This window comes from Labrus bergylta, chromosome 22 (assembly GCF_963930695.1).
Source record: "Labrus bergylta chromosome 22, fLabBer1.1, whole genome shotgun sequence".
Lineage (NCBI taxonomy): Eukaryota > Metazoa > Chordata > Actinopteri > Labriformes > Labridae > Labrus > Labrus bergylta.
This window is the reverse complement of record NC_089216.1, coordinates 7,484,808-7,512,468: the sequence shown is the minus strand read 5'-3', so window position 1 is coordinate 7,512,468 and position 27,661 is coordinate 7,484,808. Positions and strand designations below refer to the sequence as shown.

The 27,661-nt window shown below is 40.9% G+C and overlaps 2 protein-coding genes across 3 annotated transcripts in view; one reads left to right on the top strand and one right to left on the bottom strand.

Annotated features, from left to right (window-relative positions):
* hspa12b (heat shock protein 12B) overlaps positions 1 to 6,823 on the bottom strand; it is a 13,428-nt gene extending 6,605 nt beyond the window's left edge. The window contains exons 1-8 of the mRNA XM_065950308.1: positions 6,426 to 6,823; positions 5,542 to 5,605; positions 5,069 to 5,151; positions 3,940 to 4,064; positions 3,669 to 3,855; positions 3,242 to 3,346; positions 3,033 to 3,149; positions 1,605 to 1,782 (exon numbers count right to left, since the gene is read on the bottom strand). Coding sequence (XP_065806380.1) covers positions 1,605 to 1,782; positions 3,033 to 3,149; positions 3,242 to 3,346; positions 3,669 to 3,855; positions 3,940 to 4,064; positions 5,069 to 5,151; positions 5,542 to 5,587 — 841 coding nt within the window. The 5' untranslated portion in view covers positions 5,588 to 5,605; positions 6,426 to 6,823. The remainder of the gene's footprint in view (positions 1 to 1,604; positions 1,783 to 3,032; positions 3,150 to 3,241; positions 3,347 to 3,668; positions 3,856 to 3,939; positions 4,065 to 5,068; positions 5,152 to 5,541; positions 5,606 to 6,425) is intronic.
* A 5,299-nt stretch (positions 6,824 to 12,122) lies between these two features.
* Positions 12,123 to 27,087, top strand: paip2b (poly(A) binding protein interacting protein 2B). 2 transcript variants are annotated; one of them, XM_020643654.3, is made up of 4 exons: positions 12,123 to 12,426; positions 20,577 to 20,743; positions 23,225 to 23,407; positions 24,933 to 27,087. In XM_020643654.3, exons 1-4 carry the CDS (start codon positions 12,138 to 12,140, stop codon positions 24,987 to 24,989), a joined length of 696 nt encoding a protein of 231 aa, XP_020499310.2. In that variant the 5' UTR covers positions 12,123 to 12,137; the 3' UTR covers positions 24,990 to 27,087. The 2 variants fall into 2 exon arrangements, with proteins under 2 accessions (XP_020499310.2, XP_020499309.1); XM_020643653.3 differs by lacking the exon at positions 12,123 to 12,426 and adding an exon at positions 15,824 to 15,985.
* The last annotated feature ends 574 nt before the right edge of the window (positions 27,088 to 27,661 follow it).

Here is a 27,661-nt window from a genome sequence, read left to right as displayed (position 1 = left end):
TGATGCCAAGTGTGTGTGTGTGTGTGTGTGTGTTTATGAGTGTGTGTGTGTGTGTGTGTGTGTGTGTGTGTTTATGAGTGTGTGTGTGTGTGTGTGTGTGTGTGTGTGTGTGTGTGTGTGTGTGTGTTTATGAGTGCGTGCGTGGGGGGGGAGAGAGAATAAATGGGGGGGGGGGGGGGATAAATGAATGTAAGTGAAGGAGAGGGAGAATGACAAGCCAAGAGGGGGTGAGATCATAGTCTCACTGCACCTTGTTCCAATTACAATATCCTGTGTTTAGTGTGTGTCTTTGTGTGTGTGTGTGTGTGTGCGATGTATATGTAGGACTGTGCAGGAGATTTTGGACAGCGTGTTCATTCGCTGGATTATGCTCCAGTCTGCCCCTTTTTTTTTTCTTCCCAGCCCTCACATTGCTCTTTGTTCCTTTTGCTGCATTTCAGTAGGATTTTCTTGCGGTTGTTCCACACACAAATGTTTTCAATGCAGCTTTGAATTAAAGGAGTTTACTTTTACTTGTCTTTTTTTTTTTTTTTTTTTATGTTGCAGGATCTGGAAGTATTTTTTCCCACATGTAACATGTGAAAGTTTCCTTTTAAAGTAGAAACTATTCAATATTTTTAGACCAACAAGTGGGAATCGTCAAAGATCTGCAGTTCCCCTTAACTATGTGGAGTCATTTAGTATCTTTAAGGCTGTCTGGCCCTGTATTTTTTACTTTTGTGCTCCTTTATGTGTCATTTTCAGGCTGACTCAAGACTCCAATTTTCTGCAAAAAGTGAATCAAATCCTAATAGCGTCCCCATTGCAAAATCAGAGATACAGACTGTAGCATCTAGTAACAATAACACGAGTTTGCGGCAAATGCTTCTTTGTATCTTCTGGACGAGCTCTTTGCTTAAAAATTAGCACCAATTCCACGTTGTTAGGCAATCATCATTTAGTGTTTGCATATTGTGGCACTTCCCAAATCGTTCTGAATGTAATGCAAATTAGACCCTCAAATGTATAGAAAAATTGTTTCCCAACCTAATAATCTGCACAGATTTTCAGTATTCATCCAAGAATCGACTCAGGTGCTTGACTATTCACCACTTTTAAGAAGTGAATACAGAATGGGGATTTTTTTATGTCAAGAAACTTAGCATCTTTAGCACCTAGCATCCCCCCCAGAACACACAAACGTACAAATATACACAACTGCAAAGTCATCAGGAGAAACCACAAACATTATCCAAGGACAGATCAGACCTCTCTTTCTTTTGCACACATTCACACATACTAACACACACACACACACTGACACACATGGACGCACACACGCACAGTTTATTCTTTGCACAACCCACAATCCCCCAGTGAAGTCAAACCACAACATTTCCAGGAACATACTGTGGTACTGTGGTTTCATACTTATGCTAATGGGAAACTCCAACAAGAAGACACACAAAAAAAAAATACACATGCATGCATACACTGACACACACAGACACACACAGACACACACACACACACACACACACACACACACACACACACACACACACACACACACACACACACACACACACACACACACGCACGCACATACGCTCTCTTTTCACTACCTTGTCTGAAGCTGGAGTCGAAGGGCCTGGATCCATCCAGATCGAGGCCGTTTGTGAATGGCTGCAAGCTCAGGTCAATCACCTGGTGGAGGCGGAGCTTGCGGCAGTAAATGGACGCAGCTTCGGGTTCCAGAGCGATGAGGAGCTGCTCAGGACAGTCTGAAGACACCAGACCAGCCTGGAGGAGAAACAAATACAAGCGGAATTGTATTTTCCTGCAAATATTTCATTGTGTTAAGACACCTTAGAGATTGAACATTGAAAGTTTAGATATCATTTCTTGGAAGAAGAATTTCTTAAGACTCCATTCTGATTCATCAGAAGTTGGGACCAAAGTTTTAGGCTTCAAGAAATGTATTGGGAGTAAAGTTGAGTGGATGGAATGATTTATGTGAGTGTGTGCATTTGAGTGTGTGTGTGTGTTTGGGTGTGGGTGTGTAGGGCGGGGGTCTGGACACCACTTCCTGTGTTTGTACGCCGGTCTCCCTCATTGTTCACTTCTCTATGACATCATCACCATCAGGAAGTACACACACCCCGACAGCCTCAAACTGGGAGCCAACGCAGGGTGTGTGTGTGTGTGTGTGTGTGTGTGTATGTATGTCAATGAGCATGTGAAAGTGTGCATGCAATAGACGTTTTATGTTTGTAACCTGGTGAGTAAAGGGCAGAGAGATAACTCTTTATGAATCGATCTGCGTGTGTGTGTGCGTGCGTGTCTGGAGTAATAACCTTAGAAATGTGAAAAGCGTGACAACAAGAGCAAAAGAGCATGACATTCAAAGTCAAAGGTCGCGCAGACACACTCACACACAAACAGCCTCAAAGGTAGATCCAGTTCTTATTGATGTGTACTGAGATAGTTTACCCCCTGCATTCCTATTCATGTACTCACACTTCCTACAAGTAGCTGTAACACGTACACAGGGAAGGAGAGTGTGTGTTGATGGAGATACACACAAGAGAGTGAATGTGTGTGGTGTTATAGCCGCTGTGTGTGTGCGTGCGTGCGTGTGTGTGTGTGTGTGTGTGTGCGTGCGTGCGTGTGTGAGTGTGTGAGTGTGTGAGTGTGTGAGTGTGTGTGGATTGTGAATAATCTTCTATAAGAAAATTAACCTGTCATTTTTTATTTGCAACACCTTCATTCTGTCATCTCTCCTCCGTCTTTGTATTGTTCTTGCTCTTTCAACACACACACACACACACACACACACACACACACACACACACACACACACACACACACAAACTGGGTCTGTTGTCATGTGTGTTCATATGTGTGTGTTTCGTGACTCTGAGTCTATTTAATTAAACGACCGAAATGGACTGATTTTGATTTTTCTTTTTGCGTGTGTGTGTGTGTGTGTGTGTGTGTGTGTGTGTGTGTGTGTGTGTGTGTGTGTGTGTGTGTGTGTATTCCCGCCCTACCAGGTATGCAGCCTCTCTCATGAACTGTTTGGCAGGTTGTCTCCACACAGCTGGGACGGTGATTACCCATCTGATCTCGTCTCCCTCCAGCACCGATGATGACTGGTCCTTCACCTCCTAAAACAGAACCGATGGAACACATCTTATAAATACAATACGACAAACACAAGCGCGGCTTAAAACGACACAAGGTGAGATCGAAAGTGTACCTTAAGAGCATGCTCTCTGAAGAAGTGCAGGGCGTGAACGAACACCTCAATGGCCCTGATCCTTCGACCATTGACCGCCTCCAGCTCCGTCTCCATGGTGAGGTCCTGCAGAAAACACAGACTACTCAAGCGCTGCTGCAAGAACAATGCTATAAAACTTCCGCATTGCACTTTCATAAAGTGGAGAGACTAACAAATATTGAAAAATAATTATATGCAAAAGTGAGTATATCCAGATGTTTGAATCCCTTTTGCAATTCAAGCTTCCGAAACAGTAGATCCTTTGGTCACAAATCCCACAATGCAATTCTGTGGTGTTTTCAGTAAGGCCTTACTTGCAAGAAAGCCTCATCGAGACGTCATTAGAATTCATATTTGTCTATGCCTTTCTTTGAAAAACAAACAGATCATTTCAGAGCCGTCTTACACTTGTGCTGTGGATCTTCATCTTGAACTTATCAAAGTAGAGCCAGTGCCGGGCCTCCTCTGGATCCAGGTCGTGGTAGAAGTCCCGGGCCGCGAACCCAAAACTGTGGAATCTCAAATCCGGGGTCAGCAGGAGACACGTAGGGCTCTTTTGATTTGCCACCCCGGGGTCACCACCCTCCCAGCGCCTGCATGGAGCGGAGGAAACAGATGTCAAGGATAGAAAACAACCGAAAAAAGAAAATGATTCCTGTAAAACCACAGACTCTTACTTCATCATGTGTATGGCCTCTGAGTCCTGTGTGAAGCTGAAAGCATAGCCGCTTGAAGTGGTCCCAAAGTCAATGGCTACGACAACAGAGAACGGACAGGCCATCCTCGGTCTGACCTCCACCCTCTGAGAGGACGAGAGAAGGAAGGGGAGGGGGGGGGAGATTTTTTTTTTTTGTGTTGTAGTTTAAACTGGTACAATAGTTACTGTTAGGACATAACGACTCCCGGACGCTAGAAGGCTCAGAAGGCAAAGGCCACGCTGGAAGACCCTCACCACCCCTCTACATGCTGAGTTGAGATTTCTGCCGACAGGGAGGAGGTTCACTTATGTTAGGAGGGCCAGATCAAACATATCTGAGGACCTTTATCCCATCAGACGTTGGGTTTCTAAATTTACTCTGGACTGTTGTTGTTTGTGTCTCTTAGCTCACTCACGTCCATCATGATGAGATCCATGTTAGTTATGTTATATATGTATGTATTTATGTCTTTGTGCTGCCTGTATGTTGCTAACCAAATTGCCCCTGAGGCACAATAAAGGTCTTCCAATCCAATCTGTTTTCTGCTTCAGGAAACAGTTGCATGCTGACCTACTTAAGAAAGTTTGCTTGAAAAACTTTGGGCTTTAGCGTTGTTATCACGAGCATGTTAGCATTAGCAAAGGCGCTAATCCTGACTATTATGTAGTCCTGGAAACAAACCTCAAGTGGAACTTTAAAATGTGAATTTTCAACAATAACCAGATCATTTTATGAGAAAAGTTTAAATTACCAGTTCAGTTTGTTATTTAGAAGTAGGTTTTTTTTTTTTTCAAATAAAACCCTCTTTACTTTTTTTTTTTTTTTTCTCTCCTCCACTGTTGGAATTCATGTGTTCATATCTCTTAAACACAGACCGTAGTAGTTATTGGGTACTTATTCTAAGCTTATACTTCTATTTGAACCCGTCAGTGTGTTATCAAAAGCCACTAATGAGAGCGAGGAGTGGATGTGGGTTAACAGGTTGTGTTTAAGAGCTCTATATAAAGAAAATAAATAGTACGAGGAAAGGGTGTGTAGGGGTGTCCGTGGGTTAATGTGTGTGTGTGTGTGTGTGTGCGTGTGTGTGTGTGTGTGTGTGTGTGCATACCGGTGAGGGTGATGGTGTGAGTGGTGTGATGCTGCAGTCATTTCTCGCTGTGGCAGGCGATGAAGGGGTCGATAAATTGTCACCTGAAAAGAAAAAGTAATGACACAACTACACAACTGACAAGAAATAAAGCGTGTAAGTCATCAGCAGTCATGGGGAAACCCTTATCACAAGCACAGAGCTGTTATTGCCTTGTCACACATTATGCACAGACAGAAAACACCTCATTTGGGAGCCGGGTTACGAACACATTTCGAGGCTTTCGAGATGTTTGAATATTTGCGATGAGCCGGAATGACTGAAATGTCACGCTGGTATCTGATGTGAATAATATCCCCAAGTGGGAGAGGAACATGGAAAAGGCCAGTGTGTTGTTCAGGCTCCAGAAGATAAAGAAAAAGGGGAAGTGAGTCATTATGAGCGCGTTGCCATGGTAATGAAGCATGTGTATACAAACTGTGTACATGTCTTACCGGGTATCTGCAAGCTGCTGGCGTCTGGCTGCACCACGTCAGCCATCTTTACAGGAGCCAGTGTCTGCAGAGAAGCACAACGAAAACCACCGTGATGCATTTAGAATAATTAAGGTGATGAATGTATTAATAATGAAAGAGCTGTGAGATGACCGTGCTTAAGAAACTAAAGGTGAGTGCAATGAGTAAAAGGTGTGTGTGTGTGTGTGTGTGTGTGTGTGTGCGTGTGTCCTTTCTTTTGCATGCATCTGCATTCAACATCTGTATGTATTCACTGATGCCCGTGTCTGAAACATTTGAACACAACGTTTGCATCATTGCTTATTGATGATAAATCCAGATAGAGCTGTTAAAACTCCACATCTCCCCCAGCTCAGGCTCCCTTTCAAATCCTTTTTTTTTTTTTTTTTTTTTTCTGCTTTCTTACCCATCAACCCATTTATTTCTTGATGCTCAGAGTAAAGCGATTCACAATGTCCTCTCCCCTCACGTCTTTTCTCCCTCTTTTCTCAGACTCCCAGTGGATATCTCGCTGGGGATCACCAGGAACAAGCAACCCCACCTCAGCAGAGTTCTTACATTAAGGGCTGATGGTGCAACACGCTGCACTTTAATGCACCATTTACAATGGAACTCTCACTTCGAAAACATGTCGAGATAAGACATCTCTGGGTGATTTACTGGAAAGGCAGGCTTTCTTTTGTTTTTTACGACACAGATTTGAATGCAAAATAGCCCAAACAATTGTATCATGCAATATCCTAACTCATAAGTCTGCAGTCAATAAAAGTTTTCTTTAAGTTATATTTGATCTCTGCCTACTTTTAAAACCAGCCAAACACAAATGAACGCTTTGCTATTCTATTTTCTTTGTGTTAACTTACCTCTCTGTGTGCTGTAGCAGGACTATGCTCTCGAACTTGTTTGCCTCTCCAAAAGTATTCCCAAAACTCTGGATCACAGCAGTCCGAAGTTTGGAATCTGCCTCCAAAACATGGAGAGGGAGGTGGACAGAGGACGCACCGGAGGAAAGAGGATGCTTTTGTAGAAGTCCGTCGTGATAAAAAAAGACTTCCCAGGTGACTTTCAGAAAGATGGCCCTCAAATTTGGAATCCCCAACTCACAAGAGACATGAACACGAGCTGCAACCTCTCCTTCTTTTTCACTGCTGTCCCGGTGAGGTTCTGAGTTGGATTTATACTCAAGTCTCTCTGCAGCTGAGCTCACTGCCTCTGTGCTCTGGAAAAGAATGTCAGAAAGTAGTGGTGACACACACACACACACACACACACACACACACACACATATACAGACACACAGACCAGATGCAGGAGTGGGAGGGCTGTGACAGCACATGCGGGGGGAATGCTGGGGGATTTACCTCACTGGCAAATTGCTGTGTGTGTGTATGTGTCTCTCTCTGTGTGTGTGTGTGTGTGTGTGTGTGTGTGTGTGTGTGTGTGTGTGTGTGTGTGTGTGTGTGTGTGTGTGTGTGTGTGTGTGTGTGTGTGTGTGTGTGAGGGTGGAGTATTCCTGAGCAGGCAGTGTATCCTAGTTAAGTCATCTTGACCTATCTTTCCCCTCCCACTCCCCTCTATATATAAATCCTCCCTGTTTAATTGTCCCTTCCTGTCATCCTCTTTTTTGTTTCTTCACACACCATCACTTTCTCTTATTTCTTGTCGTTCTTACACTATCGAGACTTGACACTTCAAATAAACATCTGTCTCATCAGAAAGCTGCATAACAGATGAATGAGTCCATCAAGAAACTGCAAGCAAACTCATGCATACTGTTTAAATGGCACGACTGCACTGGGAACGATTTGAAAACATTGCAAACGCTTTTGTGCAATTTGGACAATGTGCAAGAGTTTGCCTGCAAATTCTCTCACACACACACACACAGGACTTCTTTGATCGTTTCCATGGTATCAACACAGGTAGGAATATTCTTTCATTATTACTAGAATCGTTTTGAACTTTTAAAAGATGTATCATACATTCTTTAACTAGCAATGATGCATCTTTAAAAACTCTATTTTAGTTTTAATTGAACAATAACAATACATCCATGGATTTATTATATGTTTCTTTTTGGCGTTTGAATCACTTTGAATCATCAAAGAGGTTTTTACTGTTCTTTTTTTTTTCAGAGGAAAGAAAAATCAGCCCACCAGATTTACTTATTCAACCAATTTGAGTTTTTCTATGACTTGAAGTTTTTTACTTAGAGAGACACAAATCTGAACCACAACTGTAGATTCATTTCAGGACCAATAAGGGGCCCCTTCCTCCACTCTGCCCCCCCCCCCCCCCCCATTATAATGCCCACGACGTTCCAAATTTTGTTGAGAGCTGCCAGGTGTGCGTGCTTTACATGGATATGTTCAGTCTAGTTCGGTAACTTCCCAAAAAGTAATGCTGCAAGTCATTTGAATATCTGAATTGGTTATCACCTGGAGACTGTGGAGGACTTTCACATAGCCAAGCCAGCGCTGATTTCTACCCAGGGGAGTTCGTGATTGAAAGCATACATTAACCCCAGAGCTCTTACAGACGCACACACATTGACACACACACACACACACACACACACACACACACACACACACACACACACACACACACATGGTCACGCTAAGACTACCTGGCTCCACTCCCAATGGGCAAAGGAAGTCAGATCTCATATGTGAAAGAAAAGGCCCCTGGTATATACACACACATCCACATACACTCAGTCTCCTTGTCCTGTCAGATTTCCAAATCGAATTAGGGTGCATGTGTGTGTGAGTGTGTGTGTGTGTGTGTGTGTGTGTGTGTGTGTGTGTCTGGAAGCCATTACCTGGCATGTCTCCCCTTGCTGCCCAAAAAACAGATGAGGCCCCATATGGATCCTGCCATCACCTCTCTCCTGCTTTCTTTCGCCTTATTGCCTCTTTTATTGTTCTTCTACATCAGTCCCTTCTCTCTTTTTATAGGCTCTCGCATCCTTCACTGTTCATTCAGTTTCCTTTGATACCCTGTCTGTGTTTAATTGCTTCATTTAATCATGTAATAACTAACATTAACAGTCAGTTCGCAGCATTTCAACCACTTTTCTATGTTGGTAACTGTTCACATAGTTAACTGGAGCTGCTGTCGTGTCACCATAAAACAAGCTCCTCCGCGGCTGCAGGACCCGTACACCATGATCTTGACCTGAGCGTTGGGTGCAGCTTCACCCTTCTCCTCGGAGGTCCAGACGCAGGAAGTTCTACCAAAGGAAAGAGGTGGAGTCAGGTGACAGGAAGGAACCCCTGTGCGGCATTCCTCTCATGAATTCCACATTATCTCTGGGACCCTGGAAGTCCTCGAGCAACGGAAACACACCCATAACATTCACATGCAAGGCTTGCATGCAAACACACACACACACACACACACACACACACACACACACACAGACACACACACACTGTTGTTCCTCCAGCTCCTCAAAATAGACCTCAATCTTATCCGCAACCTGAATGAGAACCTGCTACTTCACCTAAGATTGCATCAAATGCCACACTGTTGATTTCACACGCCCCTTCGAGCCTCATCACTGCCATCTGTAAATACAACACTTACAGTTACAGTTGCTTCGTTGTGTTCAACAACAAAAACACCCAGACCGCCTTAAACTGACTGATTACTCAATAAAAAACATTTGTGCCAAGCTAAACAGCTGGCTTTGAATCAATCCTCACAGACACGAGGAAGAAATTAACTTTTCCTTTTACACACAATTTTAGGAAATATGTAGAGTTGTTGTATGAATTAAGCAAATAAAACACAACACATACTTTAAGGGGTGTTGTTTTAGTGCAGGCTAAGCTGTTTCCAGTACTTATGCTAAGCTAACTGGCTCCAACAAAGCTACAGACAACATAACTAATCTTTTTTAATTTTTTTTATGAAACTAGGCTTCACCATTTGAGGGTGGAGTGATTAAAAAAAAAAAAAAGAAGTCTGCATGAATTTAGTGACATCTTGTTTTCTTTCATCTTAGCTGAACAAATATTGAGCAGAAATATTTTCACCATCAGTCTGTGTTACAGCTGGGTGGACTGAAGGGTCTGTTTGTCATTGGGGTGTGTGCAGCCTCTCAGTGGTCCGTTTGAACAGAGAGATCTGTGGGCACGCAGGGGTAAAGAGTTTGTACAGAATGTAATACGGACTATATTGTATCTGAGTGTGTGCTGATGTGCCTCTTCCTGCTCATGTGGATGATGGTGTGTGTTATATGTTCCAGGGTTTGTGTTGTAATGTGCCTTTTGACAAACCCACCAAGTAAAGCCTGGGGTGGGGATACAGAGCCACAGGAAAGGCCGGAGTTTGAAGAAACACACATGCACACACGCGTCCACATACACACACACACACATTATACATGAACTACCCTCTGACATCAAGTCTGGGCTATTGTGCAATAAAAAAAAAAGCAAGGGAGAGCAAGGGAGAGAGAGAGAGAGAGAGAGAGAGAGAGAGAGAGGTACAGGAAGGGAATTTATGATTTATGATTCAATAGCACAGACTGAGGGGGATATTTATGGCAGAAAGGGACTTGAGGAGAAACAGTAGAAGGAGGGGGCGCCATGTGCAGAGGGGAGGAGGAACAGAGGGGGGGGAGAAAGTGGAGTACCTCCTTTTGTCTTTCACTAATGTATAGGGGGGGTGTAGGATGTATATTAAATCTTTAGTATGAGACATCTTGGATCAAACTTTTTTTCATCCAAGGACGCCATATGTAGAGCAGAAACTGCGGTTAAAGCCAAGAGGCCTTTGGATACATTTCACTAATGCAGTGTTTCTTAGACTGTGGGGTACCCCCTGTGTTGCAGCAAAGATATACCCCCCAGCATGTCTTTGTGCCACCAAAGAGATGCCCCCTGGAATGCTCCCCTTGGACGTCTTAGACCACCAGACCCCCTGTAGCTGATGAAAAAGGCTATTAAAAGGCCTGTGATTAAAGGCCTGGTTAAAAAGAAAAGACTCTATGTAAATGGTTTGTAAAAATCTATGTGCACTTTTACGGCCATATTTAAAAAAAGATAAAATCCTGCAGACTATTCTTGCAAGGTGTGTTTGTAAGAACACACTTGACAGAGGTTCAAAGGGACCGAGAAGTTGTATTTTTTTACTAATAAATTGGTAATGCCTTTCAAAAGAAGAGTGCTGGATTTTTTATTTTCCAAGTGGTAGTTTGGGGTTCTACTGTACTTCATGAGATAGTCGGATGTGGAATAATTTAAAATTCTGAAAAAATACTTGTGCAGAAGTTATCAGCGCGGCTTAGACTGTCTTTTAAATTCACAATAATCAAAGACGGAGTATAGAAAAGCCAATGCAGTGTGCAGTATGTCTTTAGTTCTTAAGCTGCACAACAATCACTGTAGTGCATGATAAAAAAAAAAAAAGACCTCTGCCAGTGGACACATCATTGCAGCTGAACAACCACACTGTAAGTTACAGCCGCCCTCTGCTGGGATTTCTGGGTAATGCAGCCTTTCATTAGTGCTGACGCAGAACATCTTCTTCATTAGGCCGGAGTTCATTTTCAAAGTGCATGAGAACCTGTCCATAGGACCGCTGTGTTGATCAAGGTAAAAGTTGTGATTATCATTAGTTGTAGTGGATTTTAAATCAGAATTTGGATATTTAAATATATAACATAAATAAAGCTTTTAAAGTCAAAGTAGCCACATGACTAAACAATAACTAACAAATAAGTCAACATATCAATTCACTTCAAGTTAAAATAAACAGATTTTTTTAAAATTGTATTCAAGATTATACATTTACATATAAAACATATGAAAATCTATGCCTGCACAAACCAACACACGTCACTGTCATGATGTCAACTCTGACATTTTGTTGTTGTTGATTCAGATCAGCTGATAGTGGAAGGGACACTTCAGGCTCACTTTTCACAGGGTCAGCCACAGTAATGTTACTCATAATAGTCAGTGACCATTGATCAGACAAACACACTAATGTGTTTACATTTTAAGTGCTGCACAAAATAAAATAGAATATAGTTAATACAACTTCAACTAAACCATATTTATGTTTAAGCATGCTCCATTTTTCTCCGATTAGATTAAATGATTAGTCTTAAGAGAGGGAGAATTACCTTTAAAGAGGGGTGATGTTGTGATGTGACTTTCAGTATTACAAAATTAAATTAGAAAGGCACATTTCTGTTGATTAAAGGGTAATTTGTTGACTTGCTGTCATGGTAAGCTTTTACTAATACAGTCGAGATGTTGGTTGCAAACTGGCATGTTAAATAATTAGGCTACATCTGCTGTAGCTGTCCCCCTTTTTAAAGCCATTACAAACATTAAAGTGGAGCTTTGACTGTCAGAGGAAGGTCAGAAGTAGTTAATAAAGCCATGTCAAATATTAACTGGCCACATTGGTCAGGAAAAAAGAAAAGAAAAGGGGGGCAATGGGAAAAACGGGTTATATTTTGTTTACTTAACGTGAATAAGGAGCTTGGGCGGGGCGTGTTTTCATCTGGGCCAATCGCGTAGCCAGGGGGAGTTGACTGACGCGGAAACTAACAAATGGGTGACGAGTGCAGCTGGACAAACGCTACACGACACAACGTTTTTTTTCCCCCCTCGACGTCTGGGGCAGAGAAACTGTGGATTTATCCGGTTTTTTTCGGACACCGACGCGAAAAAAACTTGCACCAGGGACACTTCTCTGACTCGGGTATTGGAGATTTCCGCAAGAACAAGTTTCCAGGGTCGTTTTCTGGTGACATTCTGGGACCGGAAAAGAGCTGTTTCCCCCCCCCCCCTTACAGACAGCTGGTTTGTGGATTCCCCCATTTGCGCCTGAAGTTGAGTGGTGAGTGTTGTTATTGGTGCACTAAAGGGGGAAGCTTGCTGCAGGCTATATCTCAGTAAAAGAAAAGAAATAAGAAGACGAATCAAGAAAGCAGCAGGGAAGAAGAACAGTCAAAATGTTCACTAAGATGCATTCACTTTTGCTCTTTTTAGTCCCCAAAGCCCATTTCACAATAACTTGCATCACTTTCACGACTGCCTAACACTATTTTGTTCCACCAGCCAAGTCCTCAAATTGCAGCAAAAACATTGGGAAGAGCTACACATAGACATAGCCTATGCTGACAAAAGAATGCATTAAACTACTTTAAAGTCTTCTGCATGACAAACACAGGAGCTGTGACTGAGGAGAGAAGGCTGGAGTCACATTAGGTTAAATTAAATATAGGCCTCCAAGTGTGAAAAGGTAAAAGTAACCTTCGCAATTGATTTGATCACTGTAGCCTTGCAGTTTTATGGTTCATGGTTTTATTTAGTACGTCTCGCTGGTCAAAGTTAATTAAAGTACGACTGGTGGGATTGTGAGTTATTAATTGACAAAAGTTCACTTATTTCCGAAGCCACGCAGGCATTTATGTTTTGGTGGACGGCAGTGAGTGCAGCTGCTGTGGCGGGGCTTGAGGGATGTTTGTTCACATGCTGCATTCACAGACCCATCGTGAGCCCCGATTTTCGAGTTTTTTTGTGACGTGTAGTATTGAAAATATTAAATTAATCGACAATTTCATTGGAAGTCTAATTATGGTCTAAAGTAATGAACACTTTTGTTAAAGTAATGTGTTTTTTTGTTTTTGTTGTTGCCAGGCCTAGTATTAGATGATTATAAAAAGCTGCCCTTGTAGCCTAATGTAAAACAGATGATTCTACTCAATTGCCAGTTTATTATGTAGCCTACGCCTAACAAAAACTTAAGTTGACTAACACAGAAAACCGTACAATTCATCTAGGAGCTGTCTAAGAGAAGCTCATTCGTAAGGTCATTTTGAAAATGGTGCTAGTCTAGATACTGCTGGACTGTATCGTGTGGTGATGTAAGTTATTTTCAGTATTTGAGGTACACTTATTTTTATAATCAAGTTGAACAATTTAAAAAATATTTCTCTGAACAAAGTAAAAAAAAAATGAAAATAACAGTCTTGTTAACTTAACCCATTTTGTAATTCATTTTGCTCTGGTGGCTTGGTGTTTGGGTTGCACTCCCCTTAAAGAGGCTGCAGTCCTCCAAGCAGGTGTCCCAGGTTCAGGTCCCACCTGTGGCGGCTTCCTGCAGGTCATTCCCCATTCTGTCTTCCTAATTTCCGACTGTGACCGCTGACCTGTTTCCCCAGTAAAGGCATAGCAAGCCCCAGAATCAACGTTTAAAAAAGACAACAACAAAAAAAAGACAGTCCACGTATGGTAGTTTTTCCCTCAACCGCAAATAATCTAGGATCGTTTTCTTCAGAATGTAAAGAACAGAAATCAAGTTTGGAATTATCTTTGGTGCTTAGAGTTTATCAGAGCAGACCTTACTGACTCTTAGATGCATCATTGGTTAGGCCTACATCGTGTAATATCAGCCTCCGTAGTGATTAGGAATAGAAATGCTGGTGGGATATAACCAGATGTTGTTGTAGCTACTTGCTACCAACTGTCTTGATTCTGTTTTGAAAACACGAGGCCAAACATTGTGCTGTTTTTTTAAAACCAGAACTTAAAAAAAAACCATTAGGTTCCTTCTTATTAAAGTATAAATATAACGTCACAATTCATGTCGCTGTGACCAATATTGGATAAAAAAAACTTTGGTTAAATATGTATTTTTCAACCCCTCTCACCCCCTGCATGACACTGTGGGGGCCCTGAGCAGCTCCTTCAGACACCCACCCTGCAAGACCGAGCGCTACCGCAGGTCGTTCACCCCATCTGCCGTCAGACTGTTTAATCGGACTCTTTAACAGCATCACCACTCACATCAATAATGCTACACACTGTGTGTGTTTTTAATTTTAATAACAATAACTCTTTCCACAAGTGGAAGTGTAAATATCTTGTATTGTATTGTATTTTTTCCCCCTTTTATTTAACGGATGTAAATATGTTTGATTTTTAACTTCTTAGGATGGGATAAGGATAGGATAAAAACTTTATTGATCCCCAGAGGGGAAATTCGGGCGTTATAGCAGCACAGACAAGAAAGCTCAAAATACACATTAAACAGAATAGATAAGATAAATAAAAATAAAAATAAAAACAGGGGGTATATACAGTACAAAATGAATGACGAAGTTAACTGGGGGGAATTGAGAATTGAGACATTATTTGCAGAGAATGACAAGTTAAAGTGACAAGTGATGATTAAAGTGACTTGGTATGATAAATAAATAGCAGCAAGTAATGTAAACAGCAGAGAAGAGAGGCAGTGTTGTACCACAGTAATGCAGAGTGCAGTTCTTTAATATAATATAATATAATATAGTACAATATAGTGTAATATAATGAATGTTATATAATATAGACTAATATAATAACATAAAAAGATATAGAATGTACAGTATATATGTATATTGATGCTAAATAATAATAATAATAACACGATGTTAGTTATGATAATAATGAAGTAGGTCATATGGGTAGTGTTTTATGGGGGTGAAGTTTTGTGTCTTGTTATTTTTAATAATTATATTCCCGCTTCCTGTTTTCTAGAGCTGTTGTAACACAAAAATGTCCCTCGATAAAGTTTATCTTTATCGTTATCTTTATTATTGAGAGTCCTCCAAGCAGGTGTCCCAGGTTCAGGTCCCACCTGTGGCGGCTTCCTGCAGGTCATTCCCCATTCTGTCTTCCTAGTTTCCGACTGTGACCGCTGACCTGTTTCCCCAGTAAAGGCATAGCAAGCCCCAGAATAAACGTTTAAAAAAAACAGTCCACGTATGGTAGTTTTTCCCTCAACCGCAAATGATCTAGGATCGTTTTCTTCAGAATGTCAAGAACAGAAATCAAGTAAATGATTGGAATTATCTTCGGTGCTTAGAGTTTTTTTTGTTGTTGTTGTAACACAAAAAATTTCCCTTGATAAAATGTATCTTTATCGCTATCTTTATTATTGAGAGGACCTGGACAAATGAAGCACTCCTTATACTGCTTTGCTAAAGTGCTCATGATGGATAGGCCGGATCTTTGTAACATAACAATAAGTAAGGTATTTTTACCTGCTCTTTTGTTTTGTTAACAGACAAAGAGTAAGGTATTTTACCTGATTTTTGTAAAGTGTCTTGAGATAACACTTGTTATGAGTTGACGCTATACAAATAAAAATTGAAATTGAAAAAAAACCATTATAATTCCGACGTTCTTGAAAGAGCCTGAACGCAACACCCCAAGGCCACGTGACCGAACCCAGCTCTCTAACGTTAGCAAGGTGGCTAACGGGATTTAGCTAGCCCGAGCTACGTTGCATCGCAGCACGGAGTAATAATCCTCAGTGAGAGAAACGACGGACACGCAGGTCTTCGCCGTGCAGTTGCAATAACTTTGAGCAACGCCACACTTCAAAGTGAACACCGAGCGCACAATGCCAGGTAAATTACACTATTTTAAAGACGTTTTTTAAAAAATGTGACGGTTCTTCCTTTGTGAGCGGTGTTGTGTTGACCTGCCATGCTGTAGCAGCGTGCTAGCTACTTTGTTTGGCCCTCGACCATCCAAGCGGTAGGTAGGTAGGGGGGGGGGGCGCAGTTTGACCTCGACGCGGCGTTTCTGTGTGATAAAAACGAACAGTATTGTTTTTATTACATGTACATTGTTTGAATCCGGGTAGTTATCACGCCAAATGAGGTGCCGACTTTCCCCGAAATGGCACTTTAAAGCCGCTACCCTTTGTTGTTGCTGGGATAGCGTTTCAACCTTAGGCCCGTTCATTGACAGCGCAGCTATGGAGCTAACCACTTAGCAGCATTACCATCCAGCCCTTTTTTTTTTCTTTTTTCTTTTTTTTTGCCAACTTTCCCAGGTAGGTAGGCAGGCAGGCCTGGACACCTGGTTTAGCAGGTTAGCTCTGAAGACACCACGACGCGACCACTGTTACACACACTGTTACCTTACATAATCTGTTATGTAGCTGGTTTAATGTAAAACAGCTTCCACACACAGTAAATATTCTCCTTTTTTTTTTTTTTTTTTTTTGCGTCTCACATCTGATCAGTTTGAGATTATAAAAACAACAACAGCACAAAGATCCTGCTGCTTTTTGCTTTTCCACGTGTGGACTTTTAAATCTGTTGTGTGTTTTCATGCTGCTTCCACCTCCACTTGTAGTAATTATCTAATCAATTAGATCAATTAATGCACCTATTAGAGGTGACTTGATACACGAAGGCTGCAATATAAACAACTTTTAGACATTTAATAGAATAATTTTGCATTTTTTTTTTCAGAATGTAAAATGTCTTTTTGTTTTAATTTGACTTTGAGGATAAATTAAGTGCTGAGATTGTTGCAGATTTTAAGATAAAGATAAGATATACTTTATTCATCCCAGCAGGGAAATTTAGGTGTTCCAGCATACACACACACACACAACACATATATACATACATATCCCACCCATACAAAAAACATAAGCCCACAATACAGTTTGATACATGATAGATAGAGATATAAATATTATGTGAGATAAGTGCAATAAGAAAACATATTTATATTTTCATTTCATTGTACAGTGTTCCCCTTGTTATTTTTATTTTTTTGTATTATATCTTTGCTTTAATACAGTGTATAACTTCTGTAGTTTATTTTAATTTACTTAGCTGTTAATACAACTTACTTTTTTTTTTTTTTTTTTTTACTTTTTTCTACTCTTTCTTTTTTTTCTTCTTACAATGCTATTCTATTTTATATACAATTTTAACTTTTTTGTGGAAGCTGACTCAGGGAGAAACACACACGAATTCCAATGTACCTGTACTGTCCTGTACCTGTGCAAATGGCAATAAACATCTATTCTATTCTGTATATGCAACTCAGGCTAAAGTTTAAATGTCTTCTGACCTTACTTAAAGGGGAGTCGTTATAAAGTGCAATTGCAGTATTTAAAAAAAGTATTTTTAAATATCGGATTTTTTAAATATCTATCAATAAGACACTTTATTGTCATTGTATGCGATGCAACAACATTTGGTTGGTGACAAACAGCCCAGCAGCAATCTGAGATAAAAATAAGACAAAAAATAAGAAAAAAATATACTAAAACAGCAGGTTAAGCAGCATACAACAGCACACAATGAGATTCAACTTCATTGTCATTAAACATATACAAGTATAGAGTAACGAAATGAGGTTTGGCATCGCACCAGAAGTGCAATAAGAAGAAAGTGCAAGAATCTGTGCTATGTACAGTAATCACAAAATTTACAGATGTAGACTAAAAAAAAGTGAATTATTGGGTATATATGGCTGGATTAATGGGGTGCTATAAATGTAAATAACTGCTACAAGTATATTCTTCAGATTATAATACAAGTACAGTTATTGGGACAGAGTAACCATGTTGCAGCATGTTTAAAGTGCAGTAGTGCTACATTTTTTTTTCAAGTAATGTGGCAAAACACATTTCTTTTAAAAGTAACCATAGCAGAAGTAAAGATATCTTGTGTGTGTTCTCAGACATCGATCGAAGCTTGATCCAAAAGGGGACTGGACTTGGTTGAAGCCGTATTACACATTATTTTTCAAATGTAAATGTCATCCTGTTTCCTTTAGGGTCGTGTATTTCCTTTGCAATATGTTTAAATGTATCTTTTATTAAACCCACACGTCATACACATTCAATATGACGTCTTTAGGTAAGACATGAACATGAAATTCACAAAGGATTTGCAGTGAATAAATACATTTTCAATGAAGCAAAATCAACATTCACATTTGACTTCTGTATAAAGAAAGACTTCATTTGAGCCTGGAGATAATCAAAACTTCGAGGGATTGGTTATCAGGAACTTCCTGTCAGTAATAATCAACATCCGCTGCAACTAGAAAACAACTGCAAGTGTTTGAACACAACATGAGGCCACTTGACTTATCCAATCATATAGCAATCCTACTGCTTTTTTTTTTTTTTACCTTTCCTCTGTTCATCATTTTATAATATAACCACATCAAATCCCACTCTGCTCGCAGGCATGGCGGATGCTAGACTGTGATTAATACATTTTACATGGTGACCAACACAGGGTTACGCAATATGAACATGTCCAAGTGCTAAATGCAGTACATAATGGTTCAGCGCTTCTCCTGATTCATAATGGTTCACCCAGCACACATTCTTCTGTCGCTCTAGCAGAGGCATGCTTAAAGTGACTCGCAGCTGTTACGGAATCGATTATCAGGGCGGGGGACTCGAGACTGCTAGTTTTTGTCATCCTCCTTTTAAGGAAGTCTGTCTCATCTTACTGGGATTGGTTTTTCCAGTTTTTTAAAATCTATAGAATGTTTGAAAATAGTCAAAGTCCTCTCACTCGCTCTCAAGTTGCTTGTTTTGTCCAACCAAAGCAGCCACTCCGCCCTTCAGAGAAAACAGCCCAGAAATGTATTAAAAAAAATGTTTCTTGATATATTAATAACAGCCGTTTATGGTCTAACTTCTATGCACTTCTAATTTACCTTTTACTCTTAGAAATCTTGGATAAACTGTAGTCTGCTTTTGTCCAAAAAAAACAAAATCAGATCCATGATTAGGATGTTTTATTATACTGAGGAGACAAGCAGACACATGTCACATTAGTCCCACTAAGCTACGTAGCTTATGCATGTTTGTTTGAACTCCTGTGAAGGACAGAGTGTCTCGACTATCGCTGCGTACAGTGAACTACAATCAGACTCGGTTCACAAGTGTTGATTTTGTAACTTCGACAGAGACAGAAGCAGCAGGAGCAGGCGTCATTGTAACATAATGTCTTGGATTTTGAAATCCGGTGGGAAAAGCTGCTCGTAGTCGGGAAGTAGATGAGCCCTCGCAAGTGAAACATTGCAATGGTGTGTCTGTATCAGGCTGACCCTTTGCCTGTGCACACAGATTGGTTGAGATCATCATTTTTTTTTTTTTTTCTTCTCATCCCACCGAGAGCCTGCAGTTGAATCATGACTAGTCTGTTGGAGCTGGCTGGCAGTCTGATGATTATGTCATTATGGTTGGCATTTATCATCAGAGCAGGAGTCTGTGTCTGTTGCAGAAGGAGGGATGATCCTTTCTTCACAGTTAAATGTGATATACTTAAGATGTGCTGTCTTTTGATGTTATCAATTTCTGCTAGAAGATCTAAACTACCTTTAAACATGGAGTAATAAAAATATAATCACAGTCGGGGATACAGCTCGTCCTAAAATGAGGGTGAACCTTGTGTTGGCTTTTACCCACAGGCGCAGAGTTGGCATGCTTTCGGTTGGACAGGAAGCTGCCAAACACCGGCCCTTAGCTTATGCTAGCATGCAGTGTAGGTACAAGTAGTAAACGTACACACTACGTCCTGCAGTGAGGAGGAGGAGGAGCCTAGTTTGAATGTTGATTCTACAAGCTCCAACAAACAATGCTACTGACTCTACCTTTAAGGATCCCATATTCTCCTCATTGTCCCCTTTTCATGTTGTTCAAATGGAATACCAGAAAGAAAAATGAAAACCATGACCAAAAAACAATACAACGCAATGTATTGAACCGTGGGCTGACTGTATTGTTACGCTACTAGTAAATCAAGAGTTGTTTTTCATGGTTAATAATAGGCGCTATCAGGCCGCAGGAACTTTTTCATAGTTCTAGGTACTGTTGGAACCCTCCTTTTTTATTTGTCTTGCACCACAAGAACTATGAACAATTGAAATCACAGAAGAGATTGAAGACTGGATCATTCCCAGATTCCATCCATCCCCATTTTTTTTATTTTGTATTTATTTGACTGCATATGAGCAGTGAGACGTGATGAAGACTTTTCCTCTCCTAGAAGCAGGAGTGAATAACCAACTCTCTTTATTGACTGAGCGAATCCATTTGCCGTATACACACCTACACTACTTTGCTGCAGTTTCATGGGACGTTATTGTGATGTGCCAAAATGTTCCTGTATTCACTTCTTCACCAGTTTTCTAACTATCACTCTCATGGAATTGTTTCCTGGGCAGAGCCGGCTGAGATGAGCGGTCCAGAAGTGGCCAAGACTCCGGGAGGTGGAGCACCGGGCAAGGAGGGAAAGGAGCCAGTGGCCAATGGGCACGCAGGAGAGGGCAACGATGCCAACCCGTTCGCTGAATACATGTGGATGGAGAATGAAGAGGAGTATAACAGACAGGTATGTGCTCACACTATACGTCATATAGACAGGGCTGCAACTAACCATTGTTCTAATAATCGTTCATGAGGGATTAATTATATATACGTATATTAAAAAAAATCTTATTTCCACCCCTTTATCCAAGAACATGTTTTACGCCGTCACAATTAGGACCATCAGTTCAACCTACTGAAACCAGATCATGTTTTTTTCACTAGATGTTCTCAGATAAAACAAAAATCAGGTTTGACTTTTGTAATATCAAATATAAAAATAAAAAAGACAGAAGGTATATTTGAGATGAAGAAATCATCACCGAATCAAGCCTATAGCCTCAAACTTCAGCCTGCCCACAGTACATGTGGTGAAGAAGATATATCTCTCTCTTTAAGATCACCTTTTTATTCTGCATGATTAATCTCAAAACAAAAGTGTTATACGCAATATTAACCAAATTATTTGAACACAACTCACTCTTACTTGTTGATTATTTGGAACAGATTTGAGTTTTTTTTTATTTTTGAACATGAGTGAGGCTCCTGTTTGTTTTTACTATCTTTGTAGTGAACAGCGCGTGTGTGTGTGTGTGTGTGTAATCTGATTTACAGAGACACTGCAGCACAGAGAGATCAGTTTTATCAAAACAACTTTAAGAACTCAAAGGACAACTTTAAGAATCGAGTATTAAAAACGTCTGACTAGATGCATTCAGCATCTTTATATCATCCCCTCTTTCTATTAGAGCTCAGTCTCATCTGTCTCTTCATAGTGTCACAGACGACTCAAGGCCACTGACAAATGACGGGAGGAGACGAGGAGTTACTCTCATGAATATGTTTATTTTCACCTCAGTGAAATGCATCAATTAAACAAACATTGTAAGATGTGGAAGTCAGTAAATCAGTTGTAAGTGTGTATGCACAAGTGAGTGATGTGTCGGGTGGAAAATCAAACAAAATGAAACGGTAGCATGGCTAAATAGGTGCTCTCGCTCTCGCTCTCTCTCTTGTTTTCGTGCCCCACAATGAGGAAGTGAGTCCTGCTCTTATGGTTTAGGTACACAGGGCCCCGGTGTTGTCAATCCACGACGACCCTGCACCTGAAACTCAGACAGAAAAAACAAGCAAACAAAGAACCGGCAGGGTCGTCACGATAGTAACCGCAAGATACCCCTTATTTTTCCTTCTTCTTTTAGACTAAATGTTAGCTTAGATAATTCAGCTCTTTATATTCTAAGCCAAAAACAAATTCCTGGTTTTGTCTGTCTCGATATCAGAATATTTATTATACATGGATAAAAGAAGTGTTCTCGATAACAGAGAGACCACTGTGTTAATGCCAGTCACAATGTTATGGAAACAATGTCTGACATGTTTAATGTGACACTGTTAGATTCCCCATTAGAACAAATTTGGTCACAATTCTTCGCAGATATAGATTTGGCTCTGTTGGCCTGATATGTGTTCACATACGGTGAATTAGACAAAGCCATCAGTGTGTCTGCACACAGAGGTAGAAGAAGATATAGACAGAACAAACACATCCAGCCTTACAAGACCATATTGACATTATGCAACTACCACAATGTTACAAGTCAAATATCTGTACCTGCCTCTAAGATCTACTGCCATCCATAGATGAGTGAAGTCCAGATGTGATGTGTTCTGCTCCGTTCGTTTGGTTCTGATGGGCCCTCAGGGATCTGTTATTTGATTCTGTGCCTTTAATTGAGAATAGTCAATAAATCAAGGACAAAGGATCCCCTGGCAGACCAACCCCCCCCTTTTCCTGCCGTATAAATTTAATTCCATATGTCCCCGAATTAAACCTGCTGTGGTGCATTTGATTAAACTCTGCCCTCGCTCAACACACAATGATCGCTCTCCTTTTTTGTCAGCTCTACCATTTAATGCTGATTTTCTTTCCCCTCAGCCCTCTTTAACTTTTTTTTTTTTTTCCACGCCAGCTTGACTGGGGTTCACTACTGCGGTTCACTCTGTTAAATAAAAACTACTCAGACTCACAAAAGCAAAAAGAAATCTGATTCAGGTTGTCTTTGCCTGCAGTATGAACCGATGATCGATAACCATTCAGTTTAACAGGCATGTTAACATATTTACAAACCGCCTCCCTTCTCTGGTCAAAACAAACACAGACAATTCCTCACTGGAATCTAAACTTAAGGAGGGCAGACTGACTGCTGTGTTGTTGTCAGAGAATCCAGCACTTCAACATAGCATGTTTCCTTCATGCTTGATGATAGAGTAAGGTCATTTTATGATTTAGTTACCTCAAGTCTTTCACTCTCCCATGGCTCGATGGGTCTTGTGCTTTATTGGCACCTTATTGCCAAGAAAATATATATTTCATAAACCTTCCAACAACCTCAATGCAAACAATCTGACAAATTAGCCTTTCCAATCCCACCCCCTTGATGTTGTTCTGTCCCCAGAAGGTTTGCCCTCTGTCTCATCTACCTGTCTTTCATTCTCTCCTCAGGTGGAAGAGGAGCTGTTGGAGCAAGAGTTTTTGGAGCGCTGCTTCCAGGAAATGCTGGAGGAAGAGGACCAGGATTGGTTCATTCCTTCGCGTGACCTCAACAACCAGGGGGTGGGGCAGCTGCAGCAGCAGCTCAATGGTCTGTCAGTCAACGATCACCACGGCAACCTGGAGGAAGTGGCGGTGAGTCAGAGATGCATACATCAGCTTTACATCACCATGAGGATATCAGCTTGTGTTCAGCTTGACCTCAGCTATCAGATTTTAAAAATGACCGCCCTGAGCCGTCTTGGCTCTTTGTTCAGTTTAAGGTTTTCAAATTGTTCGATATTTGATTGTTTTTGATACCATAAGTTTTCATTCCACTCACTTGAAAAGTACCCAAGCTTACTACAGTCATTTCAACCCAGAGTTGCCTTTAGAGAGGGCAGCAGTTGTTGGGTGACATCAAGTGGACAGGCATAATGAAAACAAAGCTGCGAAACTGAGAAAAGAAACTGAGAAAGAACACGTTATTTGCAGTTTGTTTCTCAGCTATTACACTCTAAAGGACCTTCAGAACAAGTCTGCACCTTGGGAAATTCCTGCAGTAAGGTGCTGGAATTCATTTACACTTCAGTAGCACTTCATCCTGTCGCTGTGTGTGACTCTGCTCCACCCTCGTTCAGACCTGCAGCTCTGAGAAAGCCTCCACAAAACAGACCGTTCTCATTCACAGGATGGCAAATTAGATGTTTAGACAAGTGCCTTTGGGATCTCATAAAGCAGCAACAATTTACTTTATCGTCTGATACAGACAGACAGACAACAGAGCAGAGAGAGGGATGTCACCTGGTGGCTGCATTTTCATTTAGTCCAATCTTTAGTCTGTAAGTTATGAGCTCTGCGCCTCTGCATTATGACTGACGGCCAGAAGTGTATAAAGACATCAACATAATGACAAAACCTAAATATACAGAGGACGGGGTCTGTGCTGATAGGGACATGACCACACACTTCTTCTGGATAGTGTGAAAACTGGGTTTAAATACTTAAAAATGGGTCTTTTCTTATTATTACTTTGAGCAGTATTTAAAATGAGTGGGGATGTGCTCTTTGGATTTTATTTACCAGCACTGTTGACGTGTTGGTTATTAAAAACAAAAAATTGTTTTTGTTGCCTTCTTCTTGAAACAGGCATTGATTTAGAATTAGTTTTTTTTTACTTGTATCATATCAAAGTTTCCCAACTCTAATTCATTATCCACGCTGGAAACATGCTCCAAAGTAACGTAACAAGTGTCCATTAGCCGACAGCTAACACCACAGAAGGGTTAAAGAATGAGGACATTTTGATGGAAGTCGTGTGGTCTTCTGGCTTTTATACTGCCAAAGAAAGTACTTTGTTTATATATTACACATTTAAAAAATGGGATTTAAACAGCTCCACAGGACATTTCCAGTGGTAGGACCCCAGACTCACACTTATATGTTCCCTGTGCTGGGTGGCCATAGTGCATCTCACTGGATGAAAACAAAGTATTTACCTGGATTTAGCTTACGATGCAGCTGTTGTGACATTTAAAGGTAAACTGTCGGTTTATATTTGTGCAGTTAAAATGTTGACGTGTTCTGTGCTCCGCATGCACTCTACAATTTTACTCTTTTACCCTGATCCTCGGTTCACAGAATTAAATTCTTACTGTGTCTGTTCTTCTCTTTTCTGCAGAGGAAGAGCATCTTGAATCCTGAGGCGAAGGAGTTTGTCCCGGGGAAGAAATACTAGGAGTCCCCCTCACCCCCATGGAGCCTCCACACGCGCACAAACACACGCATACACCTGTCCTCACATACTCTCAGAGACTCTTGCGGCCCAGACCGCACACACACTGATTCTTACGCACACACGCATGCACACACACATCTACACACTTGAAGTCAGTGGCGTGCTGGCAGGCCCAGTTGGGGGGTGGGGGGATTTCTTTTTTTTCTTTTCTTTTTTGTTTCTTTAATCTTTTTATTTCCTGTTTGTTTCTTGTAAACTAAGGGACATTGGGAACAGGGGTGGGGGATGGGTGTAATACTAGCAACGCCCTACTGCGGGCGCTAGCTCATCATCGCATTTCAGATGACATTGTTGACGTTTACAGAATACGCAGAAGTCATTGACGTCCCCTTAGATCTGCGGCAGCTACCAAGGAGTGATGCCAGAAAAAAAAACTTAGACCCAAAATATTAAAAAGAGAAATATGTCACATACTTGTACATTTGTTTGCTGTTAAATTAAATTAAATCACATGAGCAGTGAATCGAGGGGTTCCATGACAGAGAGGTTAGAGAACGACAAACATTTCAGGGGACTTCACGGGTTTCTGCCGCTGCTCTGTATAGTCATTACAGCAAGTCAACAGTTTGCCGATGATGACGTCATAAGCTTCTATGACATCACAGCTCCAGTGCATCTAGAAATGCTGGTTCCTATTTTTATGTGCAGAGGCTCCGTTTCAAACCAAATACAGACCCGACCCCCCCCCCTCCTCACGCTAGATTTTAGTGAGCTGAATGGACATTGACAGCTGTAATCATGGCTTAGAAATTATTTTTCCAGTTTGTGTGGAAGTCCATGTTTATTTTTGTCCAGCTTCTTTGGAAAGAAGCACGAGTTTCCAATCCTTCGTCAGGTGAAGTCAAGCAAGAAAAATCCTTACGGTAGAGGGAAGGTCCGAGCATTTTGAACCGTTTACGAAAACTCAGTTGTCATCTTTTTTTCGTTTGGTATGGCTTCATCCTTAAGTTCAGTTTGTGGGGTGCAGCGAACGACCTTGTTAAAGGGGAGTATTTGGTGTGGAACAATGCCACTGCCTCTTTCTGCCGGGAAAACTTGGTTTTGTCCAGCATCAGATCAAGTGTCCATATCCAAATCAGGTTTTCAAGTATCCTCTCCTCTTCTATTTGTTTTTTTCTTTTTGGTAAAGTTCTGAGGACGAGGCATTTGTGTCTCTACTGGGTACAGTAACCTGTGGTGTCCATTCAATCCTGAATGCAGGAGGAAATGTTAGTTGGTAATATTGCCTCAGCCATTCAAAATAAAGCAGTATCAAATGGCTGACAGTATGGCTTCCTTGCTTTCCTCTTTTTGTAGGTTGACGTCTTTGAGGAAGTTCCTCTTTTAAACCATAAATCGTTGTGGTATGGCTTTCCTAGAAGCATCGCCCCATGGTGCAAAGTATAACCTCCGTTAAATTGTGAGCCACTAGGAAAACATTGTATATGTGAAGATGTCTTTTAGGAAACTCGGATTCAAACCACCAACTATCAAGTAATCTTTTCTAGTTCTCAGCCAACTTGTCCTAAAAATACAGAGGCAGTATTGTCATAAGAGAAAATCTTGTGATGTGAACGTTCTTATTCATGCCACTGTTTCTATGTGGTGTTGACAATAATGGTTTTTGTATTTCACTGCAGCAGCATTAAGGAGACACTTGTGCACCTGAATTAAAGTGGTCCGAAAGGTTAAAGCACTTTTTCTGGCTTTAATGAGGCTTTTTCCAGTTTGTGGTTTTTTTTTGGTCAGCATGGGGGCCCAAGTGTGTTCTTAAAGTGAGCAGTAGAAACAGTCAAATGTTGGGTCAAATTGAACTTCCTCACGCAGTGTTGGAACACAGATGTTGAATGGCACCCTGGTGAAGCCATTAGGAATGTCCGCCAGGTGGATTGTACAACATGAAATCATTTTTGGTGATTCGTTTAGATGCGTTAGATGACAGAAGCCGTAAAAAAAAGAAAAAAGAAAAAAAAAAAGAAAAGGTCCAGAAGACACAGAGTATGAATTTCATTACAAACAAAAATAATGAAAAAAGATGAATAAAGATGTTAAAGACAAATGCCCTTGTTAGTCTTGTCATATTTTTATTACACACTGAATAAAAACCTTCATTAACCCATGTGCACTGCTATGTGAGTATACAGGTGGCCGGACATCAAAATCAAGGGCCAGTGACCAAATTTCTCCAATCATTTCCAATGTACCACGATTAAAAACCTAACAAGACCTCAGTCTTAACTACACGCAGCATGAAACTAAAAAAATCCTCCAGTTTTGTGACGACGTCTCTTCATGTTGGAAAGACGGGATATGATATGATATCCTCGTAATCACATCAAAAACAACCATGACGGGGCGCCGATAGCCAAGCAGTTATGCCGACATCAGCCCTTTGCTGCATGTCAACCTACACTCTCTCCTCTCAACATTTCCTGTCTCTCTTCAGCAAAAAGCCTCAAACATACCTTTAAAAAAAAAAAAAAAAAAACAACTTGGAAATGAATTGTCTGCTTGCAAACAGTATGTGTTCTCTGTTTTTCCTGTCTATGTCTAATTAGCATCAACACCATCCTCAATACCATCATGTGTAGGTGTTCATGAGAGAGCTGGGACACTAAAGTGCTGGAAAAGGA